This window comes from Notothenia rossii (assembly GCF_949606895.1).
Source record: "Notothenia rossii genome assembly, chromosome: 5".
NCBI classification, from domain to species: Eukaryota; Metazoa; Chordata; class Actinopteri; order Perciformes; family Nototheniidae; genus Notothenia; species Notothenia rossii.
The window spans coordinates 79,306,833-79,324,937 of record NC_136903.1 but is presented as its reverse complement, the minus strand read 5'-3'; the positions used below and the strand labels follow the sequence as shown (position 1 = coordinate 79,324,937).

General features: G+C 40.1%; 3 protein-coding genes across 5 annotated transcripts in view; 1 reads left to right on the top strand and 2 right to left on the bottom strand.

Annotated features, from left to right (window-relative positions):
• Nucleotides 1–2,377: 2,377 nt before the first annotated feature.
• On the bottom strand, nt 2,378–5,418 carry camk2n1a (calcium/calmodulin dependent protein kinase II inhibitor 1a). Its single transcript, XM_079685329.1, has 2 exons — nt 4,578–5,418; nt 2,378–3,636 (listed from the first exon to the last, which is right to left on the bottom strand). The coding sequence occupies exons 1-2, from the start codon at nt 4,744–4,746 to the stop codon at nt 3,563–3,565; spliced, it is 243 nt and encodes an 80-aa protein (XP_079541455.1). The 5' UTR covers nt 4,747–5,418; the 3' UTR covers nt 2,378–3,562.
• Nucleotides 5,419–6,627: 1,209 nt separating this feature from the next.
• On the bottom strand, nt 6,628–13,112 carry LOC307040101 (trypsin). 2 transcript variants are annotated; one of them, XM_079682656.1, is made up of 5 exons: nt 12,862–13,112; nt 11,239–11,398; nt 9,339–9,480; nt 8,272–8,538; nt 6,628–7,186 (listed from the first exon to the last, which is right to left on the bottom strand). In XM_079682656.1, the coding sequence occupies exons 1-5, from the start codon at nt 13,010–13,012 to the stop codon at nt 7,016–7,018; spliced, it is 891 nt and encodes a 296-aa protein (XP_079538782.1). In that variant the 5' UTR covers nt 13,013–13,112; the 3' UTR covers nt 6,628–7,015. The 2 variants fall into 2 exon arrangements, with proteins under 2 accessions (XP_079538782.1, XP_079538783.1); XM_079682657.1 differs by having other exon boundaries at nt 9,399–9,480.
• A 2,534-nt stretch (nt 13,113–15,646) lies between these two features.
• The window catches only part of LOC307042116 (trypsin), a 6,180-nt gene continuing 3,721 nt past the window's right edge, over nt 15,647–18,105 (top strand). The window contains exons 1-3 of one of the 2 annotated variants that reach the window (XM_079685844.1): nt 15,647–15,692; nt 16,049–16,114; nt 17,024–17,174. In XM_079685844.1, coding sequence (XP_079541970.1) covers nt 16,057–16,114; nt 17,024–17,174 — 209 coding nt within the window. In that variant the 5' untranslated portion in view covers nt 15,647–15,692; nt 16,049–16,056. Of the gene's footprint in view, nt 15,693–16,043; nt 16,115–17,023; nt 17,175–18,105 lie in introns of those variants that run through there. The other variant, XM_079685845.1, reaches the window with a different exon arrangement.

Sequence of the window (18,105 nt, the reverse complement as noted above, 5' to 3'; positions counted from 1 at the left end):
GAGAGGTAAACATATGTAAAATTAGATACTTTGTAATAGATTGAATTCTAAAGACTCTGTCTGGAATTGACAGGATTGTAGATTTGTTATTTATATATAATTTGAAGCCCAATGTCACTATGCACAGCAGTATGTGTAACCAGCCTCAGTTCTTTCTCTGGAGACATGATTATAATAACAAGAATGTTCCAACAGACTATTGATCAGGAAAAACTGAAAAAGAGCATTTGATAAACTCCAGAATTGCTCTCTCTCTCTCTCGTTATTTTTCTCATTCGGTTTTCTTTCCTTTTTTATATCCTTTCTGAATTGTTGAATAACATGTATTGATAAAAGACTGCATATTAAAGACTGATCAAATTGCTGTATTTAAGCTGCAAACTATCCCTGATGTACTGTATATTCTAACTTCTCAATAAGGCAAAGAAAACTGTAACAAAAAACAACAACTCATACATTTAATTAATGTCTGAGGTCTTACCTTTATAGACCAAACAATTACAAAAAGTAATTAGTAGAGTAAAGAGTATAATTGGTTTTCCAGCCTAGTAGAAAGCATTTGAAGCACGAGGTGTTCCAGTTCCCAACTTCAACACATAGTCATCATCAGTAATATAATTATTGTGGACATCAGGGAATTTGAGAACTTATTTAACTTTTAAACTTGATATGAACCAATTGAAACAGTATATAGATTAAACCATTCCAACTGTCAGAGGAGAAGAGTGATATTGTTTAATTCTGCTGTACAGTAAAGCTTATTATGATCGATATTTCTTGACACAGACAGTACGAAGTGTTATGAAATTGCAGTTTGAGGCTTTGTTTAGAAAAAACACTGATCTAGCGACCGTGGCATGCATTCATGTGACACATGTTCCTGTTGGATCATACAGTTCTTCTGTGTTTGTCATGGTTGTTGAAAAGTAATCTAGTTTTGCAGTATTTCTGAATGATGCACCTGCAAGTTCTTCATTTAGTGGGGGACTCTTTGGCCTCATTTTAACTCTATTGGCTGTCTTATGTTATCTAGGAAATCCACTCGTCTTTTAAAAGCTTTGCTAAAGGTGACACATCGCTATTGAACTTAAAATGAGTTACATGTGCAGCTGAAAACTTTGCATTTTAAATCAATTATATCTGCAGGACTACTACAATTGGCTTTTCTGCTGTATGCTACTTGTGAAGTCCTGCATGTTCAACTGTGTGTGAATAATATGACTCTCAGAGCCAAGCTCCATCCGATCACATCAAGCCTTCCCAGCTACAATTTGGGTCTTAGGATCCTCCGAACAGAAAATCATATACTATTGCTCCCTAAATGTAACATGCTCTCATTCTGCGTGAGGGGATAGGCTGTTACTGCAGTAGGCGCCATCGTTATGCTTGACTGCCATCTAGGAAGAAGGGACTATTTTGGAAGGATAATGCGGTCGCGCTACTGAGTGAATAGGGGTCTTGAGAGAAGAGGGCAGAGATAAGAGAATGGAGAACATTCCATTAAAGATAGCGATGGTATCAAGCCGAGGCTCAGGGAAGACTATTCTGCACCGCAGCAGTCATGGAGTGCAAGGTGCATCTGTTACCATGGTACCCAGCCCAGGCAGACCCTTTCATGTCTATCAAGACATGGGAGGAAGAGAGGCTAGCAATATGTTAGTCTCGCCTGCAGTTGGAGCTGAAACAGAAGTGTGTGTGTGTGTGTGTGTGTGTGTTTGGTGCATGTATGTGTTCCCAGCACACATCCCGGTGGTCCGGGTTTTAGATGCTGTACACTGACAGAGGCTCGTCAGGCAACATGAATCATTTAGTCACCACAGCAGAGTTGGAAATGTCACGTCACATCAGTGTTCCTCACGCCTGGGTGGCCCTGCACCATTTACATCACTGGCAATGGACTTTAAGAGAGGACTTGATTAAAGAGAAGAGCTGAGATTTCAGATGCAAACAGACATTTATTGCATTGGGAAGCAGTAGTGTACATTTTTCCCCCCCACAGAATAAATCGCAATACTGTAGCTACTTTCTTAGATGGTAGTCTGTTGCACAGTCATCCGAGCCATGTCTCTCCTTAAAACAAACCGGAGAGTGAAGATTTCAAATTATTGAATCATTTCTTTCTCCTTCCAAATCTGATCCGTCCAAAGAATGTGATGCTACTTCTTGTATTGACCATTCTTTTAAGCCAGAAATGCAATGCAATAACACAGGGAACTGTGTACAGAGAGTACATATCCAAAAGTCAGCCAAGCTATTTGCTATTGTCTTTGTCTTTTTGATACAAAACTATATTTTTTGTTTTTGCTACACTTTTCAAAAACAATAAAAGCAACATCTAGTACATCATTATTTAAACCACAATCAACATTAAACAGTAAATAGTACTTTGTCATAATCTTTATTACAAGATATTAGGCCACTGTACAAATCAGTGTGAATCGTACAGTACAACGCAGAATTAAGACTGTTTCTCGAGGTTTGTCATTCAAAGCTGTATACGAGGTGCTTCAAGAATACACAAGAGTTTCAGAACTTCTGCCGTGCATGCATGATTTCGTATTTGCCATGCATGAGTTGGTATCTCAGTGTTTTTGAGAAAGAGCCCTAAAAAATGGCAACCCAACAAAACAAATGTATGAGTAAATGTATAAAGCACAAATAAAGAACAATTTTTCTGGTACAGTATTCTCCCTCATGAGATTTGGCACACACAATAATGCTAAATGCAATATAAATAGTTTATCAATAGGATGTGTAGAGTCAAGTTACAGTATCAACCAATCCAGGTGAAAGCCTGGGAAGCTTACAAACAGGTGGGAGGTACACTGTATATAAATGATTTTTTTAGCTGCAAAGTATAACAAAAAACACTCAGGCAACATCAAGAATTGTTAAGTGAAGAAAAATGTCACTCCCATTCACTCAAAGTTTTCTTGACATACAAAATAACACTCCCTCTGGCCTTGAGTCACTGCAAAAGACATGTTCCAAAGGATCAATAAATAAAGTCTTCAACACAGAGAACAAACCAGTTTACCTCTTCCCACTTTGTGCAAGAAAATATGGGCTACCCTTTCCATATTTACAAACTCTGTTATTCATTTGCCCACCAATAAAAATGAAGAGCAGAAAGAATGGTACCATAAGTTTGATTGATAAGATATAGGAGAAATGTGTGCTTTAGTTTTTATATTAGATTTATTTCTGTATCCTGTCCCTGATTTCTGCATTTCGACAGCCTTCCTCCGCCTCGTCCACCCCCCCCTCCCCTCTTCGTGTTGTCTTCTCCTGCTTTTGGATTTATGGCGAAACCCTGCAATCGAGGGTATATTTGTTTGTGTGAGTGTCTGTGTGTGTTGGGGGGGTCCATCTGGGGGTCTCCTCTGCTGCCATTGTGTGTCACCCGGATGGCCATGACTGACTGGGAGAGGAGGGCGTGGAAGTGCTGCTTGCTGCCACATGAGAGAAAGTGCTTATATACAGTGTCTTTGGATTAAAACTGGTAAATATCGCCATTAAAAAATGTCAAGAGTGTCATTTGGGGGGTGTTGAGCCGAGCGCTCTAAGCCTCCGCCGGGGTCTTCTCTGTTCCATCTTTTTGTGCTTCGTCGCCGCCATTCTCATCATCGATCACAACTGTGGATGACAGGGGAGAGAGTTAATGAGGGAGGCTCATCTTGGTGTGGCGTCTCGAAAAATGGCATTAACGCCCAGAACCATTAGCACTGCGCTGTATGAGCAGGTGTGTGTGTGTGTGTGTGTGTGTGTGTGTGTGTGTGTGTGTGTGTGTGTGTGTGTGTGTGTGTGTGTGTGTGTGTGTGTGTGTGTGTGTGTGTGTGTGTGTGTGTGTGTGTGTGTGTGTGTGTGTGTGTGTGTGTGTGTGTGTGTGTGTGTGTGTGTGTGTGTGTGTGTGTGTGTGTGTGTGAGTGAGAGAGAGAGAGTATGCAACAACAAAAAAGATAAAGAAAGATAGTGTGTCTGATGCATGGTCATGACTGTCTGTATCTCTGCTTGTGTTCTTGCTGTGAACCTATGCACATTACATGACTTCCATGTTGGTCCATGCTTGTGCACTACTGGACGTGCAACTGCGTGTGCATGCATGTGCCACCATGTGCCACCACAAGTGAGCCTCAATGTTAGAGGACCATCTCATGGGGTTCATCAGAGATGCAGGACACACAAAAGCCAAAACAGGAACAGCCTGTGAGCCTCATGCAAACACAAAAAACACAGATTACAACCCATATGGATCTCAATCATTCCAACCATTCAGTCGGGAGGGAACATTTAGCATAACTCTGTTAAGCAGCATTCACAAGGCATTTAACAGCACGCAATGCGCATCCAACTTGTGTTGCAATGCGAATCGAATATTTAAAAGCACATACATCCCACACGCATGCAAACAAAAGGTAATGTCGTTGATGTTAGGCTCTACTGGAGAACAAAGTCAAGGCAAAGGTGTTGCCTTTATGCCTTCACACGGAGCCATCCTTAATTATGATCCACTAGTATCCTATGTGCGCATTCAACACATCAACTTACTAACGAAAACGCCTTAATTATATAATTACCCCGTTTGCTCCTTCCTATTTGTCCGAGTTTCGGCGGACGTTTGTTCTGAGATCCATTGAAGAAGTTGTTGGTGTCTTGAAGACGACAGGTGAAGGAAAGGTGTCCCTCATCGCCCTCATTTCCATAATGACTCATTTTGTCTTCGTTGAAAGGCAGCACTTCCGACATCTCCAAATGCGCCTTAATCACCAAGGCGCACAGACTGTAATGTAAAGCTCGTTGCCAAGCTTCAACCCGGTCGTCTATAACAAACAAAAGCGGTGAAGGAAAAACACAAAGCTATCTGCTGACACGATCTAGCCCTTTCTGTTTACCCCGAAGACACGTGTCTGTCTCCGTAGGTACGCAACAGAAATAACAGTCAACTCAAAATGTCCTCAATTTCCCCTCTCGTGGAGCTTAGGCAACATTATTCAAAATATCCAGAGGTGTTTTATCTCTGCGCGTATTGCTTTGGAAATGGAGGCGCACGTACTACAGAGCCGTGGAACGCCCGCTGGTTTCGAGCGGCTGAATCCGTCGCACGGAAAATCTGAGGAAGAAATGCAAATTGAGGAGCGATGCAAAACACGGATCCCTGTGAGACCTGGCGAGGGAGCTGTACGGGGGTTTTCTGGTGCAGCCCAGAGATGCTTCCAGTTGGAGTCGTGGTGAACCAATGCTCCACTCTCCGGGATCTTGATGCATCAAACAAATGGCGACTTAATATTCAGAGATGGCACATAAATGTGAACCAATACTGATCTTTGGTTGACGTCGTTCACACGCCACCACTCGACGAGATTGAGATGTGAAATGTTCCAACCTGTATTACAATTTGACAAAATTGTCCAGTAATTTTGTCAGGGGGGTTTCAATTAAGCCCACCTAGTCAAACCTCACCAGAGGATGGCAGTGTTTTCATAGGCTGTGATGTGACTTTTGGCCCCATGGCGTAATTCCATTTTAACACCACCATTTATAGTTGGGTCAAATCCAATCTCCACGTTCTGGATTTGATGTTGCTCTAAATTTGACTCAATAACTTGTTCAGATCACTTTGTAAAACGTCATATTCAGATGTTTAAAAAATAATGGAATATTCCATTTGGTAAAATGACCATCCACTGTATATTTGTATTGATTAGATGATGATTCAAATGTTGATAATATTGTGTTTCGTTCTCTAACTATAGGTGTAAGTCACATGGTAAAAACTAATTTTTCTTGTTAAAGGAAGTCCCCTGGGACTGTCTTTAGGTTGGAAACTAATCCTCATTGGGCTCACCAGAGTCACCACCCACTGCTCTCTGTAGTGTTTACTTGAATTGTTCTTCTAGGAACTGCAGCACAAAGGAATCCTTCAAAAGTGATATATAGCAAAGGGCAAGATGCCATGTACAGGCATTAAGGAACTTAACCATATCATTTCACATAGAATTAAATGAAAGGTGATATTGGAGTCTGCAGCAGAACTAACTTTGATATACAGTCGACTATTCATAGAGGAGGCGCAGTCATGACACACCTGATCCCTGTGGACTCACAGAGGCCAAGGTTTTATCAGCTTCATATCAAAACAATTCAATAAGAACTCTTTCCTGGTACACAACTATTTTCACATGTGGATATATTACCATCCACATTCATTTGTATTCACTTGACCAAAATAGTTGTCTGCAGAGCTTTATGTAAACAAAGTGGAAAAATGTACAGTTTACACACACAAAAAGTCTAATACCAAAAACATCATGACCAGAGAGATGAAACTTGTAAGAAGGGCACAGTGGGAAAAACAATGTGTGTATAAGTAGTTTTTCCGTAATCTCGCTGACAAACAGACCAACACATCAACAAACCTCAAACATTTCTCCATAAGGCAGTGACACTGGCCTAGGAAAATATAAATGACACAACTATCATCAGTGTGATTATAAAAAAGAAAAAAGCCAAACTTGAACCAGCAAGTAGAGCACCGAAACCCCAAAATAAATATTTTGTGTTTCGAATAAACAAAACGGTACTAATCTCGGCAGAATATTTGGTTAAAGAAAGCAGCAGATTGGAAAATTCGGTTTTCAGGGGCCTTTAATACGCACCAATGAAAACATTTACAAAAATCTGACTTGAAGTTGACTGTACACATGCACCACTCAACTCTGACACACAGCCAGACATTCTCTAAATATGATTATTTATTGTCAAAAAATAGTATTTAAAGACCTTGACAATACTGGAGTATATACACAGGAGGCTTATAAAGTGCTCACTGTAGTGGCTCATACATTCTGTATGGTGGATCATTCAGATATGGGATGCATCTCCTTTATATTGATATTGAAAACATTATCAGAAAGATTATAGCTCTGCATATTTTCCACATAACCTTTGGTCACAGAAACGTTCAGGGGAATGACCATTTTCTCACATACATCATGTTGGTTTATCATTATGTTCATCAATATTTGCTACAGCGTGTGTGTAACCCATAAATAGTTTGGTCTATCCATCGGCGAAACTTGGACACGGCAGAGTAGACTCCCGGAAACTTAGGATCACCGCAGCCGTTGCCCCAGGAGACCACGCCGTAGACATACCCCCTACACACCAGCGGCCCACCAGAGTCTCCCTGTAAGAACAAGACAACACCCACCGTCAGTTATCATGTCAAAACTTACGTCATGAAAAACACAAACAATCTTAGCTCAATGTAAAGCCAGTTTGATGATGGAGTTCCACTTCCTTGTCTTGAATAACCTGTCCAAGTAAAGTAAGTTCTTACTGCAGATCAAGAAAGATACCCAAGAGTACAGTGGTACATTTTAACTTAAAATAAGCTCTGGCTCTTTTTTAAGTAATCCTGTAGACAAACACAACAAACCCCAAAAAAACCTCCTTAGTGAAACAAACCACAATTTATATGTGGATTTGTCCGATTTTCTGACCCATTACGAAAAGCATTGCTGTTTTCAAATATCAGGAAATCACATGTGCTTGCACGTGAGTTCACCACATGTGAAAGATGTTCCACACAAATTATGACTTTATATGTTTCATGGCGACACATAACACAAAACAAACAAAGATCAACAGATGTGAGAAACCAAACTGTAATATCTTAGTATGGTTTCAATAAGACTCATCAAATCATAATCTCTTGCTGCCACTTGGAAATGCAAACACATAAAGTTGCCTACTGCAGGGATAAATATAGCCCATTTTAATTAGTCATTCAGCTCTTTACCTTAGGCGAAATATAGCACACTGGTATATCTCACATTGCGTTTCATGCAATTTTCTTCTCACATCAAAGGTTGCATGGGACAGAAATTCTTACATGATACTGATAAACAAATCTGAGCAGGAAGGTGTCTGTAGCTACAAAACGACTCCAAGGTATTCAGTCCTGGTGCTATTTCAGGGATGCTTTTTAATAAAAGCTTGTAGCTGAACCAACACTTAAATGATGAACTGTGTCCTTGTACTGTCATGGGGATGAACTTTATGAACTGTGAGAGTGTTTAGCTCTAATCTCAGCTGATGAAAAAAGGACAACCCTCAGCTATAACCTGAAACCTATTACTTCAAAATAGATTTAATAGCTTTTCTATGATCAATGGGACGGATGTACATTGATGTGCAACACCCACTTACCTCACAGATGTTTAAAATCATCATAGTGAAAGGAAGTATTAAAGCATTTGTTTCTTATACCTTGCATGCATCTTTCCCTCCGGTCCTGTAGCCAGCACAGATCATGTTTGCCGTGATGTTTCCATTAAAGGACTCGCTGCTGTTACACCTTGCAGTTGAAACAATTGGCACAGCGACGGTCCTCAGGGTGAAGGGGGCCTGGCCTACACCCAGATTGTTGTATCCCCACCCGGACACCCGACACACCACACCATCGATCACTCCTGTGCCCTGCCTGGGGAGAGGCGCCAGTGACACGTATTTGTTCAACACCATGGGGGCCCGCAACTAGAAAAAAATGTTGTTTTCCAAAATATTTGCTGTCATTAATCACTTTTAAAGGTTTTCAGCAAAGAACAAATCTCACTGTACAAAGCTGCCCGGCACTAACATACAGCAGGTAACAAAAGTTAGTGACTAGTTGTCAAAAAGTGTGAAGAAGGCACATTTAGCTGTGTCTGCTGGTGTTTCAATAGGACATGGTTAGCTACCACATTCAGCATGTCAACTTAAGATGATTACATTTTTATGTTGTAGTTATAGGGTGTACCAAAGTGGCATCTTTCATTGATTTAGACTTTGTAGAAAGTATATGTTGTTGTTACACATTGCTTTGCCTACTGAATCACAAAATGGCCTCTCATCATGGCAACGTCTGGTCATTGCGATACAAAGAAATTGTGTGATTTTTTTCACTGAGATACAGAAGAGTTACATAAATTATACTTCCAACTCTGAGTATTATCAGTAATAAAGTAAAGAGGTAACATACACAGGTGAAATAATAGATATGATGTTATTTAAAACAACAATAGTCTACCAAGCAATCACAAAATTGTTCTGCTGTTTTCCACCTCAACATTATTAGTGATAGAAAGCAGAAATAAATAAACTAGTGATTGAGAAGACATTCATATAACTTAAATGAACCATGTTAAAAGTTTAGTAACATATTTTAACAAGGCACAAAAGAGACGAACTGTAGCTGAATACCAAAAAAGATATCCAAATGTATGTTACCACACATGAATCAATAAATGTTCATGTTAAGGGAAGTGGAAAACGTGTCTGCATTGTGCCTGCGCTACCTTAATGAGCATGATGTCAGCATTGTTGGTGCTCCTGTTGTAGAGGGGATGGGTGACTACCTTGCGGGGTTTAGCGTACTGCTCAGTACCCTCAAAGGTATTTACAATGTAGTCGCCCGCCACTATCATCATGTGCTCGGCCCTGAAAAACAGATTCACAAAGACACATAATGGTAGAAGTGTCTGTCTGCCAGGGAACAATGGCTTACTGTGTGCAGCAGGCAGGGCCCGGGCAGTAAAACACAAAAAATACAGCCGATTTCCTATAAACAGATACGATCTCACACACACACACACACACACACACACACACACACACCCCCACACACACCCCCCCCCACACACACACACACACACACACACACACACACACACACACACACACACACACACACACACGCACACACACACCCACACACACACACACACACACACACACACACACACACACACACACACACGCACACACACACACACACACACACACACACACATACACACACACACACACACACAAACACACACACACTGATGATGTGTCAAGGTCAGCTGACTTGACCGTATTTGAGTACTATTTGACTTCCTATTGTCAGAATTATTTGTGCGTCATGATCAAGCGGCATCATTTTGACTGTTTGGACCATCTGTTCACAATATTAGATCATGGCAAGTTAGCTTCTACACAGTGACGTCTATAGAGCCCAGTGCCAGAAGAATGTCCTTGCCTGTGCAGGTGCTACAGATACAGTTTGATCTTTACCTTCACCAAAGTCCGAACTGACTGTCAGGTCAAAGATTTTCTATTCAGGAGGCAAAAGCGCCTTGATTTTTGCTTCGTATTTCTTCCTTTTATCAAGCTTTGGTCTAATAAAATGTAGTCCCTGTCACACATCCAGTCCATCCCTGAAATGTTCAGGAACCTTTTCTTGCCTTGGTTCATGTGTGAATAGTAGCAGGGATACATATAAAGGTATATATCTGAAACATACATTTCTAACCTTAAGACCTAGTAACATATCGTTTGTGATGGGACTTAAATCAGTACCATTGCAAGGACAAGCACTTAAAAGGTAACATCTGTCTCTGAAAGGACAGAGCAAACCTATCACAAGACTCCAAGAACCCCTCGAAAACATAGGCAACAGACATCATTTGACGGTTACTCATCTTAAAGGTCTCCTATTATACTGTCTTTCATCAATATATTATAGGTCTCAGATATATGCAAAACATGTCTCTGAAATGTTTGGCTCGAAATACCAAACAGATCATTGCAGCATCCCATAATCCCCTCTGTTTCAGCCCTGTTTCAAAAGTGCTGATTCTCTGTCTGTTACTTTAGCTGAAAATAAGGAGCCCCTCCCCACGCCCCTCTGAGAGATATTTGGTTAAAAAGAACACAATGTTGCTGTAGGAGGAGATTCAGGTGATAAGGTGTGTGGGGGGGGGGGGGGTTACCTTGGTTGGTTATTAGCTAATGGTTACTGATCAGCTCATTTCCAGACAGGTTTTTATATAAATGGATCAGGGAAAAAAAAGAGTGAGCGAATATTTTTTTCCTGAAACTTTCAGAATCTCTTTACACAGAGGGGACACATGTTTATGTATAAAAGACATGACAAAGTGGATTTTGCAGAATAGGTCCCCTTTAAGATGCCGTTTGGCTAGATCCAATCGGCATCAGGATTTTCTGTAAGAAACTTGATCCATCCAATCGTGGCTGAGATTAACTGACCATCATTTACATCCTTAGAACCAAGCCCGCTAACATGGTTAAAACATTGAAATCATAAAGTACCATGAAACCTTTCCACATGGAAATCAACATGGAAAGTGTTCACCAAACAATCACAGCATAAGGATCGACAGCTTGTTGATGGGAACTAAAGAAAGATCGTACCCGATGTTACAGTGCGCTGCTGTCAGCACCCAGTACCTGTGGACCAGGGATCCCCCGCAGAAGTGTTGGCCTCTGGTGCTCTGCAGTGAAACAATGTATTTGATGGAGTTTGGCACAGCAGTGTGACCACCTACTATACGACCCTGCCTGACCACACGGCCTGTATGGAAACAAAAACATTTACAGGACAAGGTTAAGAGGGGCTGTGGCAGAAAGACGTTTTTCGCTTCTCATCCAAAAAGGCCTCCTCACTTCTAACTGACAAGTGTTAACGTTTTTCAAAGTCAGAGCTAACAGAACTGATGGAGAGTAGACATTAAAACACCTTTGCAAATACTTACTTCCCCCTACATATGTAAAGACACAGCACAAAACCTGTGATCAAACACTGAAAAGATTCTTCATGCTTCCAAGTAAATTTCTAAGCACCTAAAACAGCCTGTAGTAACAACTCCCTTGGTATGGATTTCAAGCATGCTAAAAAAAGTCCATCTTATGAAGCATGTGGAGTCTTGTGAACAAAGGAGAAACATAAAGAGTGAGGCCCTCACAATCCCCCCCTTCAAGGCCATTGACCCGGCCTAACAATTAGTGGTTTTCTGTCACCTGGGAGGACGCTGCGTAATGAAAGTAATTCAATAACCTGACCTTCTAATGTCACCACCTCAGTCTGGGCTCTGAAACATTAAAATGGAGGCTCTCGCAGCCTGCCTCTTGCAACAGATCAACTATTGTACATTGGCTTGAGGCCATGCAGTAGAGGAGACATGACGGGAAGGTGAAGCTGATTCATTACAGTTTTGGATGAACACTGTTGAGGAGTTACGACAGACGCAGTGTAGCTATGTAAATCAATGTAAAGGGGTTAACTTTATTTGCTCATTTGCTTTTTTTGCCACAATCTTGTTTTGTTGAATTAAAAAAACAATAAATACAAAAATAATAAAATCACGGTTTATGAGGGGTTATGTGCCAGCCTGTTGCAGCGTTGACTAAATAAAGTTACTAATCCCAGCCAAGAAGTCTGGTCAACAACTGTCTGTTAAAGGCAGGTCGGAGCCAAGCTAACCCCCCTGTGTAGTCTTTATGCTAAGCTAATCAAACTGGCTTTAGCTTCCATCTCACAACTAGGCTACCACAATATTAGATCAATTATGATTTAGACATTATTATGATATCTAGCTATCTATAAATGAAAATTATGTAATGAGTCAATTTCATCCTAAACTAAGTTTATTTTGTTTCTTTTTGGCAAATAAATGTTACTACTTATACGAGTGTAGGGAGTAAGGAAGTGTGACCATTACGTTACAAAAATGATTAAAAGAGTCATTAATTATATGCATAATATTATCATTTGTGTGTTTTGAAAATGTTATCATATTTATTTCTAAATAATAGCGTTATCATCAATACTAGTTCCAATCACGTAGAGATGTATCTTTTCATCTCACTCGCTGCACAAAGAACCAAATTGTCCTACTAATTAATATTCCTTAAATAAAAACTTTAAAACTCTATCAGGCCACCTCTCTAACATTATTTAAATCAAAACACCCTTAAACCACAGCGTATCCAATCTTTATAAATGAACATTACCAAAGCTGAAAGCCATGTACTCACTGTGGACTGTCATGAGGTTGAGGAGCATGCAACATAAACTCATGAGCAGGCTCATCATCGCTGTGGTTTCAGCCCGTCGTCCTACACCATACCAGCAGCTGAAACACTGCAGCCCCACACCCAGTGTCCTCTGCTCCTGGCTGCTGGACATCCACTCCCCCTCCAAACAGTACAAGTCACTCACATCAACCTCTATCCTCGAGTTTCCTCAGAAAAAAAAAAGATTTCATCCTTCACCATGACATGGAGCACAAGGGTCCTACACTGTAGCATTGATTGAAAAGGAAAGAGTGCAACAAAGTTCACCTTCAGCACCCCACTCCCCCCCCCCCCTGCCATCCCAGCACCATCTCAACTCTCTCTCTCTCCTGACCCTCCTAACATGTCGAAAGGCCTTACGCTGTTGGCATGGCAACACAGGGTACTGTGCTGAGCAGGTTCATATATACTGTATCAGCACGCTCTGTCTGTGTCATCATCCAGCCTTATCTGTGCTGAAATGTTTCAATAGCCTACTGTGTGTGTGTGTGTGTGTGTGTGTGTGTGTGTGTGTGTGTGTGTGTGTGTGTGTGTGTGTGTGTGTGTGTGTGTGTGTGTGTGTGTGTGTGTGTGTGTGTGTGTGTGTGTGTGTGTGTGTGTGTGTGTGTGTGTGTGTGTGTGTGTGTGTGTGTGAGCACGGCTTTGTTATAGCTGTGGGGAGAATCACGTCTGAGTCAAGACAACACAGAGGTATTCTCTGCAGCCCAGACGTGCACAAGTGTTACTCTGTATGAGTATGAATCATCACGTCTGAAATGATAATAACTTACTATCACCAGACAGATCATCTTCTCTATTATCATCGCCACCAACCTCCTTCTGGCAAGTCAGCATCATCCACAGCATGGGAGGAGAAACTCGCCTGACCTCCTCTTGTCCCATATTTAGAGCAAGCTGAATAATTGATGCTTCACCCAGAAGAATGGGAGAGACGCTATTGTGTGGCCTCCCACTGCCAGGTGTTTCCTGGACCAACGCTCGCCCGACTTCCCAGGAAATCACCTTCTAATGTCAGGGTTTTTTTCTTTTATTAATAGAAAGACTCATGCAAATATTTTTGGAAATATGGCAGATGTGTCGCAACTGTCCTTACAATATTGTGACATTTTTAAGTTACAAAACACCACTTTACCTCTGTGGTATTGAGCCGTTCAGATTTGATAACATGTTGGAGGTGAATGTTATGTCATCGCAAGTAAACTGGACTTGTAAGACTACTTTATACCAGTCCCCAGCACACTTTTGACTGCAAGGTCTGTAAATCATTTCTAATAGAGCCTTTTTTATATTTTTATTTACTTGTATCTTTATTTTGTTCTTTACTTTTATATTGCATCTGCTATATATTGGGTTAGTCTTTTATTCTGAAGCACTTTGTCTGTTCTTGAAAATGTTCTATGTCAAGAAACATTATCACTATTTTGAAGGAATAAAGAATAATTTGCGAATTTTGGGAAATTCATTCCCATAGCCTAGAAATAGTTGCAGCACAAATACACCCGGGAAACCCACAAGTGCAGTGTAATAAAAATACAAAACAATTAGATAACCGTTATCTCCATACTGAATTGACAGATGTGAGAGTGGTGAGGTGAGAGTCAAACTTTTTCGGTAAGTAAATATGTGTTTTTCTTCCAAAATGTGTCTTCCTGGGTGTGAGCTAAGGCTGTATGTAACTACAATTTGAACGTATTAATCAGAAATTGCAATACTTTTTTTAAACAAAGGTACATATCTACCACATTTAGCAGTTGTGGAAATGTAATGTTCTTAATTAGATAGAAACACATTCATGTCCGATTGTTTTAAACATAAACCTCTCTCAACTACATTTCTGACTGAGAATATTCTGCAACAAGTACTTCTCCATGCACAAACACACACACGCAAAGGCCTCCTCTGTCATCTCAGTATACTGCACCTGAGGGAGTGCGATGCCACTATCACCTTTCACCCAAACAGCTGGAATGACTTGGGAAAAAGGCTGCATGGAGGCTATGAGTTACAAACCAAACACCCCTGTGTGTTGGAACTAAGAAGGAAAAAAAAACTACCGGCTGGGAAAGTAAATGAGAGAAACACCTGGGGGAGATGGAAAAGTCTGTGAGATAGGAGGAATGACACTGCAGACAGACAGGAGTCACAAGACGCTGTATGAGACGTATCAGCGCGAACACCGGTCAAGGCTTTTGCACAGATTTGGCTGTACTTGCTTCAATTGTTTTATGTTGTCCCCCGAAGGAAAACCGAAGTACAGAAGACATGTTTAAATAAGTCCAATTAAGAAGGATCTCTGACAAAACGTTTTTCCTTGTTCAGATAAAGACTAAACGCAGTTGTGTCCTGCTACGTGTCAGGTTGATAGTGCACTAGGGGGAGAATATATTATCCTCAGACTGCATTTGTCCTGCATCTTGTAACATCATTGGATACACCAATGACATGTCTGTTAAGTGTATTCTACCTTTGCTGTGGCTGGTTGGGTTTCATCCTTGTAAAGATTGACTTTTTCGCCACTGCTGGACAATAGGCTGAATCTAGGAAAACAAAAGCCTTTGAAAGAGAAGCGTGATAAAAGAGAAGACTGCTGTTTAGAAAAAAAACCATGTACTAGGTCAGACTGTTGTGTGTGTGTGTGAGAGACACTTAGAAATATGGCAGACAATGGCAGGGAATATGAGAGTGAGAGGCATGGCTACAGTATAAAAGAGGCCTGAGAGTTCTCAAGCTTTACTGTATGTCGCGGTATGAGAATAGTGTGTGTGCCGGTGTGTGGATTATTTACTTTTAAGGTGAGACAGCTTTCTAGATTTTATGTGAAATGAATATCGTTGTTATTCGAATGATTATTGACTCGAGTTCCAATGAATAAATTGAAAAAGTACCTTCAACTGAGTAACTAAGAAGTAGCCATGCAATGTAAAGGAAGTTAACCCTGTTGTTTCCTAATTTATTTATTATTCACTCTGATTATAAAACCTACAAACTCAAAGGTTGTTGATCATTTTTGGATATTTGGTGAGCGGCAAGACCTACATTTATTAGTCCTACACAAACCTCAGCTGCCAAGGAGTGAACACTCTTGTTCTTTATTACCAGTTTATGGCCTGTACTGACCATCTCTGTTGTTTTTTTTGTTTTTTTGCAGCAACTAAGATGAACCGGGCTCCATCTTTTTTTTACCTCCCATTGCTCCTTTTGTTTGTTGAAGGAGGTGAGACATCGAAGAATACTTTACAATATACACTTAACTTCTAACTCACACATATCTAACTTCATATATAATTAGTGAATGAGTGAAAAGCTGTAGACTTATCTTAAAGGTCCCTTATTATACTGTTTTTCATCAATATATATACACACACACACTCATCTCTTTCGACTCCACTTCGAGCGATAGAATTAACAAAGCACTTGTATACTAACAAAGGACTGGCTTATCTAAAGCCAGTTGAGTAGCACTTGAAATGTTTTGGCTCTATGAAACCTGATGTACTTATATGATTCTGTTTTCTTCAAGTTTGTATCTTCTTGGTCGAATGCACTTATTGTAAGTCGCTTTGGATAAAAGCGTCAGCTAAATGCAATGTAATGTAATATATTATAGGTCTCAGATACAAAACATGTCTCTGAAGTGTTTGGCTGGAAATACCAAACAGATCATTGAAGCATCCCATAAACCCCTCTGTTTCAGCCATGTTTCAAAAGTGCTGATTCTCTGTCTGTTACTTTAGATGAAAATAAGGAGCCCCTCCCCACGCCCCTCTGAGAGATATTTGGTTAAAAATAACTAGAGGAGATTCAGGTGATAAGGGAGGGGGGGGGGGGGGGGGTTACCTTGGTTGGTTATTAGCTAATGGTTACACAAGCCAGAAAATCGTTATGACATCATAAAGTGGCCAAAATCTGATCAGCTCATTTTCAGACAGGTTTTTGTATAAATAGATCAGGAAAAAATATTCGCTCATATCTTTTCCTGAAACTTTCAGAGTCTCTTTACACAGAGGGGACACATGTTTATTCATAAAAGACATAAACATTTGGATTTTGCATAATAGGTGACCTTCAAGTTACATGATGAAACCTCTCTGACTGTGTGACTGATCCCCTCCTCTTCTCTCAGGTGTGTATGGGCAGAGGATCATCGGTGGTGATGTGGTACGAGCCAACTCCATCCCGTTTCAGGCCTCCCTGCTGTTCATGAACCACCACTTCTGTGGAGGCACCCTCATCAACCGGCAGTGGGTGGTGTCTGCTGCCCACTGCTGGAGACCGTAAGTTACTGCAGTGTTACACTCCAGTTACCAGAATGCTTGTGCACAATGGAAAGTGTACTCTCTGAAAGAATAGTTCACCCACAAGATGACACTTTATACATCAATGACTTACCCCTTGTTACACTGAATTATTCACTGAAAAAACTGAAACGTTTACTTTTTTTTTTACTTATTAAAAGTATTATTTCAACACATTTAGGTTAGTTGAAACTAAATATATTAAGTTTATTTAAACGTGATATTGTTGCTTTCAACTTACCAAATACAATTATGTGAAACATGTTTACATTATATATTCAATTAAAATAAATGTTTACGTTTTTTCTGTGTTGTATACCTCCAAGTTTAACAAAGAATCACATAGGGACCACCAATTAATTATTATATTTTTCAATAACTAAATGCTTACCTGCCCATACAAATTAAATATGTATTATGTGACACATTTGTTGATGACTTACAGTATATGTCATGGACTGATGCAAAAAAAGTCCATGTTCATTTAATTACATTTTATATTAATGAATATGTATTTATTATTTATTTTATTAAAATATTATAATAATCATATTTCATACCAATATGATTTGTGAACATCTTGATTTTTTTCAATAGCTTCAATGTCATGTGACCCAGTGATATCAAATATTATTACTACACTGCAAAAATAAGCTTCAACTGTTTTGTTGGGTTTTATGGGCTTCTAAGATATACACGGTCTAACACTGTCTGAGAGTTTGTTAGCGTATGATTTGATGTGATGTTGCTATAGTTAAATGTGGACCCGATGTACTTCAATCCATCAAGATTTGGGAATGAACGTTATTTATTTAGTCAAGAATTCAAAGTAACATCGGGTAAGTGATGTACACATTTTAATAATGTACTTGAATATCTTGAAGCACATGCTGCACCTTGCATTCAAACC